At 37.7% G+C, this 19117-nt stretch overlaps 2 protein-coding genes across 5 annotated transcripts in view; both read left to right on the top strand.

Annotated features, from left to right (window-relative positions):
* MAP4K3 (mitogen-activated protein kinase kinase kinase kinase 3) overlaps nucleotides 1-12229 on the top strand; it is a 183540-nt gene extending 171311 nt beyond the window's left edge. For all 4 annotated transcript variants that reach the window (XM_032410353.1, XM_032410352.1, XM_032410356.1 and 1 more), the window contains 5 exons: nucleotides 1797-1865; nucleotides 1953-2045; nucleotides 5063-5133; nucleotides 8049-8104; nucleotides 8974-12229. In XM_032410353.1, the coding sequence (XP_032266244.1) occupies nucleotides 1797-1865; nucleotides 1953-2045; nucleotides 5063-5133; nucleotides 8049-8104; nucleotides 8974-9061 (377 nt within the window). In that variant the 3' untranslated portion in view covers nucleotides 9062-12229. The remainder of the gene's footprint in view (nucleotides 1-1796; nucleotides 1866-1952; nucleotides 2046-5062; nucleotides 5134-8048; nucleotides 8105-8973) is intronic.
* Nucleotides 12230-13959: 1730 nt separating this feature from the next.
* The window catches only part of CDKL4 (cyclin dependent kinase like 4), a 50221-nt gene continuing 45063 nt past the window's right edge, over nucleotides 13960-19117 (top strand). Inside the window, exon 1 of the mRNA XM_032410351.1 lies at nucleotides 13960-14038. The gene's annotated coding sequence lies outside the window, so the exon portion shown is untranslated. The remainder of the gene's footprint in view (nucleotides 14039-19117) is intronic.

Here is a 19117-nt window from a genome sequence, read left to right as displayed (position 1 = left end):
ATGCATTGTTGAAGGAAAACATGGTTGGCCCCTGGCAACATATGTGGCTTCTCTGGCTCCCCCAACTTGTACTGCATTCTCCCTTAGACACCCATCTTCCCTTTCAGACAGCGGGTGCACTTCTGCTTTCCTGATCTCTTCCTCCCTATTTAACAGGAAGGCATTGTTGGGTGACTGGTACTTTATTGTTAGTGAATTTCATTTAACGCCTTATTTCTCCCAAGCATTTTAATTTTAAATATTTTTCTACCAATTGTTAAATGAAGAGCTTAATCTCTGCGCAAAAAAATTTTATACAGCTGTGGGTACCTTCCTTCTTTGGAACTTTTTACTTCATTCTCTTACTGTAAGGAAATCCCTTTATTAGAGGTTAAATATGATAAGTATAACTCATCTCTGGTTTTGAGATGATGAGATAAAAATTGAGAAGAAAGTATAGTTAGACTTTAGAATCATGAAATTCTAAGCCAGTGGTTTCCTAAACTCTGCTGCAGTTTAGAATCTACCTTCGGAGGCTTTTAAAATTCCTAATACCTCAAGTCATACACACCGCCAATTAAATAAGAAAACCTAGAGGTGGCAGCTAGGCATCAGTATTTTTTAAAGATCTCTAGATGATTCCAGTGGTGACTAATTGATACAAGCAGTTGGTAAAAGCTTACTTTACTGACTTTCTCTCTAGTAATGCTAGACTGGCTTCCTGAACTGAAGTAGATTGTATAGATATGTTCAGATTGTTAACTTTCACTCATGTGTATGAGCTACGAAGATCTGATTTACAGGAGACCTATTCTGTGTTCTTTTTCTTTCTTTCTTTTTTTTTTTTTTTAAGATTTTTCTTTATTTGACAGAGAGACACAGTGAGAGAGGGAACACAAGTAGGGGGAGTGGGAGAGGGAGAAGCAGGCTTCCCGTGGAGCAGGGAGCCTGATGCGGGGCTCAATCCCAGGACCATGGGATCATGACCTGAGCCGAAGGCAGGCGCTTAACGACTGAGCCACCCAGGCGCCCCCATGTTCTTTCAACCCTGGTTGGTTACAGAAGTACCAAATCTAAAATACGTTTGAAGGTCTGAAATATGGCAGTGCTTGGATGGCCTATGACTAAATACTATGGGAAGTAGAAAACAGTAGACTATACATTATCAGACTCATTCTGCAGGAAATATAAGGCCAGAAACAAAGGCCTATAGCTCAGCAATTTCAGTTTTGATGTTCATACAAAGTTTGGGGTATCCTACTTTTCACTTTATGGCAGATCATCATTTAAACATTCTCAGTTTGTAAGAACTTTGATAAATCATTATAATAAAAATTATGCGTCTTTGCATTTTGGTAATACTTCATACTTCTCAAAATATTTCAGTATTTCTTTTAATTCATTTGTACTTGAAATAATTTGACTCTCTGATTCATTCACCTAATAAATACTTATTTCATGTGGTGCTAGGCACTACTATATAATGATGTACAAAGCCTAGTCCCTGGCCTTCTGAGCATAAAAGCAAAAATCATTCATAACCGTAATATAGAAGGTTAGACTCCTTATTTCACATATAAATGGAAACAGTGACATCACCAGTAGTAAGGACCAGAGTTCGCGCTCCACCGAGCACTCACTTCGTTTAGCACTGCGTTAGTTTAGACCCAAGCAGCCTGGTTCAACCACTACATATGTATAACTAAAAATTTAAATCCATTTCAAATTCAATGATGTTCAGAATTCTTGTTTTTACATCTCTGTGCTTTCAATATTACTTTTTTTGTGTAAGTTTATTGAGTTTGTTTGTGTTACAGATAGCCCACAGACAAGCGTTACTCATGTAACCCAACTGGAGAGAGATACCATTCTTGTATGCTTGGACTGTAAGTTTTTATTTATGAACATCTTATTTTATTTTAACACATTTTTTTAATCTTAGTTTCTGAGTGACTTTTCCCCACCTTCTTTAGGTTGTATAAAAATAGTAAATCTTCAAGGAAGATTAAAATCTAGCAGAAAATTATCATCTGAACTCACCTTTGATTTCCAGATTGAATCAATAGGTAAGTGAAAGTTTTGTATTTCTTGTTTGATTGCAATAAGAGCTGCTTAAAATAACTTACCTGATAATTATCTGAAATTACAGAAACATATTTACTAAGGACACATTTTTTTTAAATACAGGATATAATGAATATGAGGTCAGTATCAGTCTTCACTTTTATACATTCTCTGAAATAGTTTAATAACTGATATAATCTATAAATAATGTTACCCTCCTTAGAGGCTTGACATTTCAAAAGAAATAATTAAATATTATTTTTCATAACACAGTTATGAATTCCCATTTCCTCCAAACTCCTGTAGAGTTTCCCTATAAGTATTTAAAATTTAGGCCTTAGGGTACTCTGTTGTATTTTTGCTATTGTATCTGCTGATCAGAGCATTTTAAGCATCTCCATAAGGAGATCATGGAATCTCCTTGTCATTCTCACATTTTGCTTGACTAGAGTGTTTTCTGAAAAAGGATTTCTTATAGACTCAGTATTCTAAAATGATTAGATTCCAGAAAAATTAGGTAAGAATGATCATAGATGGTGCTTGGAAAATGAATGAGAGCTAATTCAGTATTTAACTAGACACAATTTTTTTGGTCTTCATTATCAGTGAAAGATATTTGCACATATATATGTTGGTCGAGGGTAGGGCCAAGGGCAGATAGATAGTTCATTTGTCTTATTCCTAGTTCTGTTTTTACTCTCTCCTCCAACTAGAATGTCTCTCTGCCAGCAGGCAAATGCTGATGATAATAATGAGGGAAATCTCTTCAAGATGTTAAAATGGAATCCATGCTTAAAAACACATAGCCAGGGCCAAAAATAAGATAAAGAACAGAAACTCTAAGCAGTATGCAGGCCTGAAGCCAACAGAGGTGCTGGGCTCCTGGTGATAAAGAAGACTAAAAGTGTATCCCACAGTAGATGGGAGCCAGAACCAGGGTCCTTGCCTGAGGAGCATAGTAACCAAGACTCTCCCCACCTAAGGCCCGATGGCTTTCTAGGAGATTTTATCCACCCTTCAAAAAGAGAGATGATCCCTATCCTATACAAACTATTTCAGATTATTGACAAAGAAGGAATGCTGAACAAATCACTGTTTAACACTGCTACTAAAATCAAGCAAGATTAGTACAGAAAACAAAATTATCCAGTCTCATGAAAATAAATTTTGAAAAAATCTAAACAGTTTAAAGTACTAACAAATACAATTCCACATCATCAAATAATAGACTTTATCTCAGGAAAGTAAGGATGGTTCATTCAGCATCAGAAAATTTGTTTATGTAATACAGCACATTAAATTTTAAAAGCAAAAGGTCATGTAATTTTTCAGTAAATACACAAAATGAATACAAGTCATTCATGATTTAAGAAAAAAAAGCAGCTTCTTAGGAATAGAAGGAAATGTTCTTCATCTAGCAAAGCTTATTTAAAAATACTCATATTTCAATGGTCAAACTCTCCCATTGAAGTCAAGAACAAGATAAGAATACCTGCTGTCATCACATTTCAACATTATCTCACTGGACAAGAAAAGGAAACTATGAGGATTAGAAAGAAAAAAGTAAAAGATCCTTTTTTGCTGATGGTATGATTATCTATATAGAATGTATAGCTCTCTGAGTAAACTAATGAGCCAGTAGGAGAATTCAGTTCCTGGATGTGACTAACACAAATGAATAGCTTTTCAATGTGCCCGTAATTATGAAATTTTTGATAGGAAAAAAGATCTCATTGACAATGGCAATAAAATATGTGGAAATAAATGTAATCAAAACATGTTTAAAACCATTATCAGGAATATTCCAAATTATTGTTTAAAAACATAAATGAAGATTTGAACAAATGAAGAACTATACCATGTCCATGGATAGAAAGACTGAATATGAGAAAGGTTTCAGTTCTTTATAAGTTAAACCACACATTTGGTACATTTACAATAAAAATCCTAATAAGATGTTTTGTGCCACTTGATAAGCTGATCTGAAAATTTATATGGAAGAACCAAAGGCCAAGAACAGTAAAATAAATTTTGACGAATACTTGCCCTGCTCCATATTGAAACTTTGACAAAGCCATAGTGATTAAGACAGTGTGGGATCAACACAGGGATAAATAAATAGAACAGTGGCATTAGAATAGAAGACTCAGAAATGGGCCCACATGTAAATGGAAATTTATAGCATAATATGTCGGTGGAAAATGGGAGACGTTCAGCAAATGATGCTGGTACAATGGGTTATCCTCAGGAAAGAAAATTAGATATTTTCCTCACTGAATCCACACAAAAATATGTATTTAAATATGTAAATATTAAAAACAACACTAATATTTTTAGAAAGTACATATGCCTGTGTCCCAGTAATTCTGTTTCTAGAATTAGAAAATTTGCACATATATTCAAAAAGAGGCACAGAATGTTTATTATAGATGGTAGTAATGAAAAACTAGAAACAATTTTATGTTCATTAGATCACATGTATGAAAGTTGGAAACATTCAATATAAAGTTTGATATTGTGTAGTAATAGTAAAAACAGGCATGAGAATGACAAGCACCAAATTTATAATAGTGGTTATGTCAGGGAGGCAGGAGGGGCTGGAAGGGGATTACAGGGGGTTGTATATGGATGCCAGCTATATTTGGTTTTACTTAAAACAAAAGGCAAATGTGTCAAAATGTTAGGATTCGATGGTAAATACATACGTTTCTGTGCTATTCTCATATTTTTCTATATGTTTAAAATACCTTATCTCAAATATTGTCATTTTATCAAAACAAAAATGTCAATAAACAAAACAATATTTTCAAAGAATTTTTTTTCTTGCCAAAAAGTTGAATAAGTTCTATCTGGTATATGTATATTTTTAATTTCAAAAGTAAAGATGCCATGTAAATATGGAATAGCTGACATTAGTTATTAAATGAAGTATTGCTATGCAAGATAGAGGGACAAAATTGATGCTTATCAGTTGAACTTTTGTACTATTAACAGTAACTGAGCTGTTCTTGCCTGCTAGTTTGCCTACAAGACAGTGTGCTAGCTTTCTGGAAACACGGAATGCAAGGTAGAAGTTTTAGATCTAATGAGGTAAGTAATCTTTTAAAAATTGTGTCCATTAAATAGTCATGAAACTATCAAATTCTATTCAAACAATTTTCTTTAACTTTGGAAAATTCTTAAATGATACAAGGAATACTTGATATGCTCACTTTATTAATTACTATATTCAGCCTGGTAATTAAATTAATAGCACATACTCCACAGCGCCTCTTTCTCCATTCACTCAGACAACTTCAGTGCGTATTTTATGTGCAGCCAGATAACTCTTAGGCTCAGAACAAGAAGTTCCTAATACTGCTAAAAGTGATTTCCTTTTAACTCTCCCAGACCATCACTTGGAACAACAGTGTGGATGCTGGCTCTCTCTGTCTTGAGGCACCTTTCTACTTTGTATTTCAGAAATAATGACCAGAGTGGGTTTATAAGTAAAGGATTGCACATTCCTTTTTAGCCACCTTGCCTCCTGTCTCTCTTACCCTGATTCACTTGACATTTGTAAGATTCTTCGCCTTCCCCCCCTTTTTAATAGATGGTTTGGTAGAGACATGCCAGTTGTATGTTCTGATTGGTTTGTTTCTTTTAAGATTTTATTTATTCATTCATTCATTCATTCATTCATTCATTTTAGAGAGAAGGAGAAAGAGAACATGAGCAGGGGAGGGGCAAAGGGAGAGAGAATCCCAAGCAGACTCTGAGCTGAGCGCAGAACCCAACACCGAGCTCCACCTCATGACCATGAGATCATGACCTGAGCTGAAATCAAAAATCAGGCGCTTATCCGACTGAGCCACCCAGGCGCCCCACCCCTGTTTCTTCCTACCTTAATTTAATTCCAGGAACAATTTAACTCCCAAGTCCTAGGACATACTCAGTTCTGCTCAGCATTTCCAGTTCTGCTGGAAGGCACTGGGGTTACAAATGTGAGCAAGATGTGGTACTTGCCCCCAAGAATATCATAGGCAAGTGAAATCATCAGAAATTCCCCCAGAACTCCCAAACCAATCTCAGTAGTGTAACTTTCATTTTAGCATTAGAGGAAAAGGAGAACCTTAGGTGCCTCAAGCAAGAAAGTAGCTCATTTGTGTCCCAAACTGTCATTCTAAGCTCAGAGTATTTCTTCTAACCAAGTGGACATTTTAGCAGAGCAACCATGAGCATGAGTTCGAGTTGAAACGCCGGGTTCAAGTCTCTGCCCTGCTGTTCTGTAACCGTAGCCGTGGCGTATCACTGAACTTCTCTTTGCCTATACTTCTCATTTTGAATTGAGGATAACAAAATAGTACTTACTTCATTGGGTTATTAAGATTAAATGAAAGGAAGCATATGATGTGCTTGGCGTCATGCTTGGCTTATAGTGAGTTTTCAGGAAAAGTCAGGGGGCACCTTGTGGCTCAGTCAGTAGAGCATGCATGCGACCTTGGGCCACGGGCTTGTAAATTCAAGCTCCAGTTTGGTTGTAGAGACTACTTAAAAATATTTAAAGAAAAGAAAAGAAACTTCGTAGCTAATATGTTTCTAGTAGTTATTCCCACAAGAGGGCTTCTCCAGAAGATGTTTTAAAATCACCCCGGGGGAATTGAGCAGGGAGATAAGAACAGTCAACAACTAGTAAACACTAGGCAGAGAAAGACAGACACTATAGGCCAGATACCAGAGAGCAGTTTAAGAAAAAGAAGATTGTCCAAAAAATCACCTGAGGGGCTTTTTCTTTTTCTTTTTTTAAGATTTTATTTACTTATTTATCTGAGAGAGACAGAAAGAGCACACAAGCAGGTGAAGGGGCAGAGAGAGAGGAAGAAGCAGGCAGCAGGGAGCCCGATGCGGGACGGGATCCCAGGACCCTGAGATCATGACCTGAGCCGAAGGCAGACGCTTAACCCACTGAGCCACCCAGCCATCCCTGAGGGGCTTTTTCAAATTGTGCCGGCAGCCCTTACTTAATACTGCTCCTCCAAAAATGTTACGTCCTTCCAGTAGGCAAACCCCAAAACACATTGAAGATCAGTCATGATGAGCCACTGTTACTGTAGTGAGCATGTTGTATCCTTCAGGTGTGCTGGGTTCTGAAAGAGGTTGAGAATCGCTGGTGTTTCCAGAATAACTAATTGTAGAGGTACTAACGGAATACATGTAGTTTGGAAATCAAATTGTTTTTTCAGCCTACAAAATTGTGGGGAGAAGTTACTGCCATTATAATTTGGAATGTTTTGCATTCAGTAAGCAACAAATAGTGGGTTTTTCTTTCTCCCGTAGACGTAATCTTTAATTCCCCAACTGGTAATGGGTCACACTGAGGACTTCTTAAAGGATATCTGCCATCAGAAAATACTATTTCAGGAGACTGGGAGAGCTATGGGAAAGAAAAACCATCTGTTGAGCACTGCCTTAGCTACTGCTTCTGAGAACACTGCACAGCACTGCTGCAGGGTAGAGCTTTTCCCTCCTGTTTTACAGAAGGCAAAACCATTCTCAGCAAACTACTACCTTGCCCAGTGTCATAGCTGCTAAGTGGGAGAACCGGGATTCAAATTCCAGTCCTGAGTTTGTCCCATCATACCACAGTGCAGCCTTGAAGTAAAAGGACCAGATCTAAGTGGCTTGCTGCTGCCGTGGCCCTGCTGTTAGCATTAACGTGACTGACAGGGTTCTGATAAGTAAATGGACTGCGTGCTTGCTTTTCAGTTTTTCCCTTGAGGTCTGTAATTTAGTAAGTAAATAGTTTTCCTACTCTCCTATTTTATGATTAATTCAAAATTAGGCACGTTTTTCCTAGACTAACAAACTGATGTATCTATGTGCTGACTTAACAAACTAACAGTCATGCAGGGATCTATTTTCATCTTAGGAATTACGTTTCCTTTCTATAGAGTTATAAATTAAATGCCCATATAAAATTTTGTGCCTTTAATTCCAGAAATTAAGTTTATATTTTAATTGAACAGGTAACACAAGAAATTTCAGATAACACAAGAATTTTCCGACTGCTTGGATCTGACAGGTATGGGAAGGGGTTGTATTAAATACATAGTACTTAATGCGTTTTATAAATCCAGCATGAAACTGATTTCTTTTTCAAGGGAATTGAAATTTCTACAGTAATATATTCAATATTGTATTTTTCACACTAAAGAATTCATAAGTCAGGAAGTTATAAAGCCTTTGAGAATGCGCCTGATCTTCCAAGTAACAGGAATATATAGATCTATCAGTACTAATTTTGCATTAAACGTGCTGTCTAAAGGATGATTTACAGCACAAGAAAGAGGAAATACCATATACTAACAAATAAAATTTTTTGGTTTTAGTGCCAAATAGAATTTTTGGGTTCTATTCTGATAGATTTTCTGATTCTTTTTTTTTTTTTTTTTTTAAGATTTTATTTATTTATTTGACAGAGAGAGACACAGCGAGAGAGGGTACACAAGCAGGGGGAGTGGGAGAGGGAGAAGCAGGCTTCCCGCGGAGCAGGGAGCCTGATGCAGGGCTCCATCCAGGACGCTGGGATCATGACCTGAGCCGAAGGCAGACGCTTAACGACTGAGCCACCCAGGCGCCCACACTTTCTGATTCTTGAACAACAGGTTGTTTTATACTTTATGAGAATTAAGTTCCCCCAAATTATTCCAAATACGGGTTGGGTTTTCCCTACCTCTGACTCTTCGAACAACACTGGCTTAGAGAGTGGTGGGCAGCGAAAGTAACTTCCTGGAGCTGGAACTGGTTCTTTAATCATAGTGATTTGCAAATCATTTTCTGCCCACAAATCAAATAAACAGCATTTATAGAGGCAGAAAATGAAGAAGCAATGGAAAATGTTTCTGCTAACATTAGTTTTCAAGAATAACTTTGTTTATTTATCACCTTTAGGGTCGTGGTTTTGGAAAGTAGGCCAACTGATAACCCCACAGCAAATAGCAACTTATACATCCTGGCGGGCCATGAGAACAGTTACTGAGGACGGCTGTGCTTCAACAGTTAGTGTGAGAAAGAACGAACACGACTGCTGCAACAGGGACAAATGCTTGCAGCCGTCCGGAGCTGCGGTGCCCGGCTTCAGTCACTTGTAATTTATTGTGGCATGAGATGAGATGGGGAGGATTTTTGTTTTAAGTGGTAGGGATATATTTAGCATATTGAACCACACAAGTGCTTAACTCATTGTTATGTAATCTTTGTACATACAGGGGTATTTTTCTGTGAAACTTCATATTGCTGAAGACATACACTAAGAATTTATGTAGATAATGTACTTTTATGAGATGTACAAGTAAGTGTCTTATCTGTACAGATGTAAATGTTGATGAAAATGCAATTGGGGTTAATATTTTAAGAATTCTTGGTATATTCCTCGGTGTGGCTATATTACAAAATGGGATGCTGGCGATGAACCCATACATTTAACACTATTGTATTTTTATTATATGTAATTTAGTAATATGAATACAAATCTTGTAACTTTCAAAATTGTAATGGAGGCTATAATCATTTTATAATCTTGTTTTTAATTTTAATGCAAGTACACTGGTGTTTATATTTGCACAAAGTATTGATATGTGATGTATTAAGTCACAAAGGTAAGCTGTGACATTGTCAATATGCATTTGGCTCCACAACATGTTTTTTAAATGTATTTGGATTGTTTTCTATGTGAAACAAACCAATTAACCACCTGTTGTAGTAACTGGTCTTTTTATAATTAAGCAGAATCCTCTAAGATTGTTTGTCTGTGCTTAAAAACATACCTTTGAAAAAATTTTGAATCACAGAATAGCGGTACCGTGATGTAACACTGCAGTTGTCTGAATTACAGTATGCACAAGGAATAAATTAGCATCATTAAAGAGTCCACACTAAACATTTCATAGAATCACATTGAAGAACTATAACATTCCATAGAGTGGAGTGGTTCAAATTTCTAGTGAAATCTTTATTTTGGTTGGCCTTATTTTATGATCATTTTCATATTTCTTTTGACTTAGAGTATTAACACACGGCCAAAATAATTTAGTTACTACCTCATATAAACAATATAATGGTTACTACACATCACAGGAACTTAGTTTTGGTTTAAAGTCATTTTTGATTGCTTTTTTCCAATGGAATATGTATATACCAAGTTTTAGCAAAATGCACACCTTGGCTCTTTTTTGGTATATGTTCTTTATATTTTAATGTGGGTATATACACTAGGAACAAACTAAATTGTGATTTATGGTCTTCATTTATTTTAATTGATAATACTTTTAAATATGTTCCTGATTGTACATAGTGTAAAATAAACATGTTTTTTAACATGCGGTTGTATAGTAGCTTGTCATCTGGCTTAATCTGTATAGAGTAAGACTAAAATATATTAAGGAGAAAAACAATTTTTTAATTACTCTGCATTGAATCCTACATACCCATTCTGGTCCCTCAGATCATATTTTTGTTTGATCTGTCATCTCAGTTTCATAAAGGGGTATCTTTTATAGAATATTCAACTTTCTGATCAGGAAAACCAATTAAACATTCATAGTCTTAATGGAGCCGGTGTCGGCAAACAGCCTAATCCTGCTCACCACCCGTTTTGTAAATAAAGCTTTATTGGAACACCACACCACATACTCATTTATGTATTGTCTTTGGCTGTGTTTGCGCTACAGTGGTTGCAAGAAAGCCGTATGGCTTACAGAGCCTTAAATATTTACCATCTGACCCTGTATAGAGCAAGTTTGCCGACTCCTGGGTTACAGAAAGGAACGGGAGAGCGTTGGGGAATGCAGTTCTAGAGACTAAAGAAGGGGACAGTTAGGTGGGAAGAACTGGATGGTGGATCATGAGGCACCATTTCTACCTTTGCTAGTGCACTACCCTTCTCTGTGACTTTAGGTAATCTATTGACTCTAGAACAGTTTCCTTACCTAAAAACATGACTTCTAAATCATATAGGTGTTAATAGTCCTAGCAGTTGTGTATATGTATCACTTTTCCCAAATAAATACATTGTCACTGATCTTCGCATTAATGACTGAATAATGACTTTTAAAAACACATCTTTGCCAGTATAACATTATTGTCGACTTGTTGAAAAACAGAGACTCATGGAAAAGATTTTCAAGAAATCAAGATTCTGTTCTTGGCATTTATTGACCAGGTTGTTGATCCTTTTTCTGGGCCACTGTTTTTTCTAATTTCCAAGTCCTATAAGTTATATAAACGGTCACATCTCAAAAAATTTAACAATCATATTTAACTGTCAAACACTTGGAATTATTTCCAGAAAATACACAACTGGTTTGTCTGTTACTCGTGGGCTTTTTAAAAACATAGACCCCTGAAATCAATCTTTGGGGGCTAAGCCCAATAACCTATTATTTTTATAAAGTCATGCAGATTATTCAGATGTGCAGTCTCTATGTGGGAAACATTGGTTGACCTGAATTTAAATCAGTTTTCTGAGGGTGGTCCAAGGATCACATGCATCAGAATAATCTTTGATGACTGTTAAAAATGCAAATTTCGTAGCTCTACCTAGTAACTTTTGATTAAGGATCTTTATTCATTCAAAAGGAAAAGAGCCACTCACCTAAATGTTGGAGAGAATATATTTCATCTTCATTTAAGTTCAAGCTATCTATCTTATTAGCTAGTTTCTTAGTAGTATTGAGAAGAATGAGATCAGTTTCTGGGCCTGTTGGCTGTCATTCAGCTTACACTGATTTCAGGAGAGATTGGGAAAGAACGGGCAGATAGTTTTCACCATTACTAGAAACAAAAGATGAAAATGTGTCTATATACAAAATAATGGATAAGCACTAAGAGTATTACTTGAGGGAATATAGTAAGTCCCCAGTACATGTATCTGTGCTAGGTGTGATTCTACATGCTTTACACAGATTGTCCCATGGAAGCCCCAAAACAGCCTAGTGGGTAGGTATTGTTAATGCTGTTTTACAAATGAAGAAACTGAGGCACGGAAAGCTTAAATAACTTGCCAAAGAATATAACTGATAAGTGGTGGAGCTAAGATTTGAACCCAGGCCACTTGGTTCAAAGTGTATACCCTTAACTACTATACTAAAGTATGTATTACACAGAATACAAACAGTATATCCACTGCCCTCTAAAATATATGAAGCATTTTTCCCCCAGAAATTAGATGGATTTTCTCCAGGAGCTGGATTTCAAGTTCTGATTTTCACAGTCTCTGCAACAAGAGAAATCAACTTCCTATCTTAATTTTTTGGCTTTACCAAGAAGAATTTTGAATTTTCTTTATTCAAAGTGTTTTGTATTAGAATAAAAGGATTTGCATAAAATTACAGTTAAAGCTTATTAAGTAAGTCTAGTCAAAACTCATTGCAAAGACTTTTTTTTTTTTTTTTTTTACTTTTGTGAGATAACTCCGTTATTTAATCAACTTACACATCACTTAGAGTGTATCCAGGCACCTCACTGGCGCTGGAAAAAAGGATGGAAAAGGCATCATTTCTAGTATTCAAGGAGCCCACTTGGATGAAAAAAAAATTTTTTTTAAAGGTACAAAAGGCTGCGCCTAATTATACTTTGGGGAAAAGAAAGCCTTTGTGTGGAAAGTTATATATAAACCAGGTTGTTAGATGAAGGGTTTATCAAGTCCAGTACAAAAGGGTGGTGAGCTGTAGGCTAGACTAAGCTTCAAGGACTCTGATTGCAGGTTCCTGGAGTAGTGACGATAAATGCAGCTGAGCTTGGTTTAGAGAACCTGGAGCACAGCAACAGGTTGAGCCTGACTGTGGAGCTTCCTAATGAGAAAAGGAGCTAGAAGCTCCACTTAGGAACTGGAGCGATCAGACACACGCCCATGAAAACAGGCAGCTGGGTTTGTGCATAGGTGATCACTTGTATCCTTACGGAGAATATTTTCCGTAGCATGATAAGGGCAGAAATGAGTCGATGTGAGTTTATGTAGATTTGGGTTTATTGGGAGAATGCTTGGTCTTGAAAGAGAAAGGAGATAAAAGGTTGTCTCTGGTTTTATTTTCGAAGCAAATGAAGCAAATGGAAAACTGAAGATGAAGAAAAGAGTACAGTCACCTGAAGGAAGAAGGGGAAGTATGACCACCCTAAATCCGGCATGATGGGAGCATTTTATTGATGCTAAACAAGTATGTATGTGCTTATTAACGTAGTATTTTTAAGTTCGTATTTGGGAACAAGAAGGGTAAGCTTTCGTAAAAATGATCTTGTGCAGCGTTAATGCATTTACTTCGATATGGCATTCATCGCATTATTTGCTTGACTTGCTTCCCCCTGGGTGGCAAATCTGCCTCATTCTGAACCCGCTCCAGATCCTACCACAGTGCCTGCTGGATTGTGAACACGGCAGCAGCGCGCCCCACAGCTGAGAGCCGCCTGTCACGGGAAGGCCTCCACGAGTTTGCTAAAAAGCTCTTTGGACAGTAAAGCAAGACTGAAAAGTAATGACTAATAAGAGAGGATCTGACAAACTGAAGGTCTCGGCCCAGGCAGGGAAGCGGCCTCATTTCACCGTTTACACGGGCTTCATTTTAAGTGCGCTTGAGGCCTTGGAAAGGAACAGGACTTCCTACAATCACGGCGTTCGCGGAAAAGTAGTTTAAATGTTTCCTGAGCGCCTTCCTCAGGGCATCTTCAGGGCTCTGGAGCAGAAACGGCCGCCGCGTCTGCACCCCCGACGTTATGGCTCTGCCCGGAGGCTGCCCCCTCAGACGAGGCGGCGGGGCCCGGGCTTCCCGAGCGGCGGGCGCCGGAGGAGCTCCCCGGAAGCCGCCCGGCCCGCGCGCCCTGAGCGTCCGGTTGCCCCGGAGACGCCGCGGCGCTGCGCTCCGCAGTTGCTGGGCGGGTGGCGGCCCGCGCACAGCGACCTCCGCCGGGCCGGCGCCGCTCCGGGCTGCGCGAGGCGGCGTGGCGGGCGCCACGGGTCCGCGCCGTAAGTGTGGGTGCTGGCGGAGGGCGGGGGGCCTGAGGGAGAGAGGACCGGGGTCTGCATGCACGCTCCCAGAAAAGGGAGAGTTCCTGAGGGCAGGGGAGCGGGGCTGCCTTCCCCTCCGGTAGCCTCCCGAGGGACAGGCAGGGTGGGGGCGAGGGCTAGAGGTGACAGGGTGCTCGCGCCGGCCGCACGCCCCACCCGCTGCGGCTCCCTGGGGGCTAGAGGGAGGTGCGGCCCTGGGGAGGCGAGCTGCTGCGGGAGGGCGGCCGGTGGGGCAGAGGGGGCAGCGGGGCGCACCTGCGCTGTGGGAGACCCAGGTGTGGCCAAGAAGCTGGCCTGCCTTTGAAGGGTCGAGACGGCTTTAGAGGCCTGGAGGTAAAGTGGACTATGCCAAGCTTCCAGATACGTGAACATATGAAATGTGATGTTTTAAACAAAATTAGTTTCTTGGGTTATACAAATTATATGGTCTTCTGGTTTCCTGGAGATGCTTTTAATTAACCTGATTGTACTATCACCAAGACGTTTATTAACAGGTGTGTGTACTTTCGAAGTTCTGTAATTCAGTGCTATGTTCGTAAGACAGATGCAGAATGCGTTTGCAGCCCATCTTCCTGACCAGTTCTATTAAATATGAATACTACAAGTTTGGGTGCATTGGAAACAATAAACAACATAGCACATTGTGACTTTAAGCCTGCAGAATTTAACTGGGCTGGCCTGGTCTTGAAAAAGTCTCCTTGCTTCCCTCCTTCTTAACACTGCTGTTTACACCAGTTTCCTATAAATTTAAGATTAGGAGATTAATAAATATTTTTTTCACCCCATTACTCTCCCTTTCTTAATTTTGTTTTGCTTCCCCCAGTGCATTCCATAGGCTTACTTGAGCCCTCAGGACCTGCTTTGTGATACAATCATGGAAAATAATCTGCCTCCCAGTGTTTCCTCTGTTTCTATGTGCATCATTTCCTTCAGACTAAGGAAATTAAACAGGAAACTTTCAAAGAATTTAATGATCCACTCAAGTATCTTATCTACTCAAATATCTTTCTATATTTACCAATGGGCCCAAGTCTGTATCTGTTTTTGCCTTTATACACAGAACTTGATTAATTTAACAGTCAAGTATTTGGTAAACTTTGAAGTCAGGAGGCCCCTTAGCCAAGAGATATGTAAGTTCAGTTGAAGTCACTAATGACTATGAAAAATATTTTCAACAGGTTTCATCTGTTCCCTGTCGGTGGCTATATCACTGCTTGATCTTGATTTCCTGCCCAGATACTGTATTAACAATCAAAATGTGATTATTTCCTTTGCTTAAAGAAGAAAATTATTTTACATATTTAGCAGAAAGGTTAGAGAATAAAATTATGGCAGGACTTCAACAGGTTGAGCACCTTCCGTGTGCCGGCCAATGGGCTAAGAAGGCAAGTTAGGTGTAATGAATAAAGTGTAAAAAAGGAGCGGGAGAAATTGTGAACATAGGATGTGTGCAGAGAAAGAGCTTGCCTTTAGGGATTGGGGAAGGATAAAAGAAAAGACATTTGAGTTGAACTGCAAAAGATGAGGATTCCGGGGTCAGAACTTCCCAGCAGTGGCATAAGCAGAGACAGATCTGAAAGTGTTTGGGGAAGAATTTGAGAAGCTATATGGGAAAGGTACATTGGGACCAGAGTGTAAAGGACTATAAGTATCCTGCTGTAATCTGAACTTTATTCTGTGGCATCAGAGGCCATAGACATTTTTGAGGAAGGACAATATATGACTATGCTGATGTTTGAGAAAGATGTTTTTGGTGTAACGGAAATAGATATGCAGAAGAAAAGTGAGTTAAGACCCTTCAGTCGCCCCATATGTAGGTTTTTTAAATAGCTTGATTTGATTTGATATAATAATTTCAAACTTGCAAGAAAAGTACAATGAACCCCCATACATCTACCTTCATTAATTGTGCTCCATTTATTTTATCATTTCCTTTCTGTCTCTCCATGTATAAATACATGTATGTTAATTTTTCTGTACCTTTTGAGAGTAAGTTATAGACATCATGTGCTTTTACCCTTAAGTAGTTCAGTGTGTATTTCCTAAGAACAAGGACATTTTCTTACATAACCACAGTACAGATTACCAAAATCAGGAAATTTAGTACCTAATCCACAGTCAATAGTTATATTTCACCAGTTATCCCAGTGTTACTCTTTACAGTTATCCCATTCTAAGATTCAATTTAGGATCACACATTATATTTCATTTTCCTATCTTTTTAGTCTCCTTCCTTCTGGAACAGTACTTGACCTTTGTCTTTTATGACCTTACCATTTTTTTAAATAACACAGGCCAGTTATTTGTAGGATGCCAAAGTTTTGTCTACTTTTTTCTCATGATTCGATTCAGGTTTTGCATTTCGGGCAACAGTACCACAGAGGAGATGCTGGGTCCTTCTCAGTGGTGCATTTACCTCTTCTAGAAATTTCATGTAAATGGAATCATACAATATGTGTGGGGGAGAGTTGTCTGGCTTCTTCCACATAGCATATGTTTTCAGTTGTGTTTTTTTATGCTTATCACATAATAGCATGTACCAGTACTTTCCTTTTAATGCTGAATAAGTATTTCATTGCATGGATTTTCATTCATCGGTTAATGGACATTTAGTTTGTTTTCTATTGAAGCTCTTATGAATAATGGTACTATAAACACTTGCATGCATGTCTTTGTATAGGCGTATATTTTTATTTTTCCTGGGTAGATACCAAAGAGTGGAATTGCTGTTTATGTTTGACTTTTATGTTAAATTTATGGTTAACTTTTAAGATATTACCAAACTGTTTCCAATGGAGCTGTGCCGTTTAACATTCCCACCATTGATGTGTAAGAGTTCCAATTTCTATACATCCTTATCAATCCTTGATATTGTCAGTCTTTTGGATTCTACCCATTCTGGTGTGTGGATAGTAGTATCTTATTTTGGTTTTAATGTACATTTCCTAATGATTAATAACATCCTTTCATGCGCTTATTAGACATTTATATATCTTCTTTGGTGAAATGTCTCTTCAAACCTTTTGTTCATTTTTGGGGTGACTCAGTTGGTAGAGCATGAGACTCTTGATCTTGGGGTTGTGAGTTTGAGCCCCATGTTGGGGGTAGAGTTTACTTGAAAAAAATCTTTTGTCCATTTTTAACTTGGGTTATCCGGCTGCCTGTTGAATTTTAAGAGTGCCTTATGTATTGTGTATACAAATCCTTTATCTAATATTTTCTTCAGTCTGTGGTTTGTTTTTTTCATTTTCTTAATGAAGCAGTTTTTTTGAAGAGCAAAAGATTGTAATTTTGGTGAATTCCATTTTATCAATTTTTTCTTTTATGTATCATGCTTTCAGTGCCATACCTTAGAAATCTTTGCCTAACTTAAGGTCAGAAAGATTTTTTTCTATATTTTTACTAGAAGTCAGTAGTAGTTGTGGCTCTTATATTTTGGTCTGTGATCCATTTTGAGTTAATTTTGGTATATTATTTAGGTATCTAAGTTCTTTTGTTTTTATTTTTATTTTGTTACATGTGGATACCAATTGTCTTAGCATCATTTGTTGCAAACAATAGTCTATCTTCATTGAATTGCCATGGCATCTTTGTCGAAATCAATTGGCTATAAATAAAAAGGATTATTTCTTGACTCTCTATTCTTTCACTGATATATATGTCTATCTTTATGCCAATGCCATATTCTTTTGATTTATTATAACTTTATGGTAAAATTTGAAGTCAGGTATTATAAGTCTTCCCAGTTTGTTTTTATTCCAGGTTGCTTTGGCTGTCCTGGGTACTGTGCATTTATATATAAATCTTAGGTTCATCTTGTCAATTTCTACCCCCAAAAAAGTCTATTGGGATTTTTATAGGGATTGAATTTAATCTGTCAGTGAATTTATGGAGAACTGACATCTTATTGAGTTTTCCAATCCATGACCATGATATTTCTCTCCTTTTATTTTTATCTTCTTTAATTTCATGAGCAATATTTTTAATTTTCAGTATACAGGTCTTACACTTCACTTGTTAAATTCATTTCTAAATATTTTATTCTTTTGATGTTATGAGTGGAATTGTTTCCATTTCCTCTTCAAATTGTTGCTAGTGCATAGAAACACAATTTATTATTGTATATTGATCATGTATCCTACTACACTGCAAACTTGTTCATTAGTTCAAGTTGTTTTTTTATAGATTGTTTAGGATTTTTTACATACAGTGTCATCACATTTCCAGAAAATGACAGCATTGCTTTCCATTTCCAATCTACATAACTTTAATTTCTTTTTCTTGCTTTGTTGCAGTGGCAAGAACTTCCAATACAATGTTAAATAGAAGTGGTAAAAGCAAAGTTGTTTTCCCAGTATTAGGGGGAAAGCATTGTCTCTCACCCTTAATCAGGTTAACTGTACATTTTTCACAGATGCCCTTGAGGAAGTTCCCTTCTATTCCTGGTTTGTTGAGATTTTTATCATGAATGAGTGTTGGCTTTTGTCAAATGCTTTTTTTATGTCTATTGAGATGGTCATGTGGTTTTTGTCTTTTATTCTGTTATGATACTCTGACACATTATTGATTTTCAGATATTAAACCAACCTTGCATTCTTCAAATAAGTTCCACATAATCATGGCATATGATCCTTTTTATATGTGTCTGGATTTGGTTTGCCAATTATTTTGTTGGGGATTCTTGTGTCTATATTCATGAGAATAATGATCTGTAGTTTTCTGGTAATTTCTTAGTCTGACTGCATATCAAGGTAATATTGACCTTATGGATTGAGTTAGGAAATGAAAGTTTCCTCCTCTTCTATTTTTAGGACTAGTTTGTGAAGAATTGGTATTAATTCTTTTTTTTTTTTTTTTTTTTTAAAGATTTTATTTATTTGACAGAGAGAGACACAGCGAGAGAGGGAACACAAGCAGGGGGAGTGGGAGAGGGAGAAGCAGGCTTCCCGCCGAGCAGGGAGCCCGATGCGGGGCTCGATCCCAGGACCCTAGGATCATGACCTGAGCCGAAGGCAGACGCTTAACGACTTAGCCACC

This window comes from Phoca vitulina, unplaced genomic scaffold (genome assembly GCF_004348235.1).
Source record: "Phoca vitulina isolate PV1807 unplaced genomic scaffold, GSC_HSeal_1.0 scaffold12, whole genome shotgun sequence".
In the NCBI taxonomy this organism is placed as follows: Eukaryota; Metazoa; Chordata; class Mammalia; order Carnivora; family Phocidae; genus Phoca; species Phoca vitulina.
This window is presented reverse-complemented; position numbering and strand designations above follow the sequence as displayed.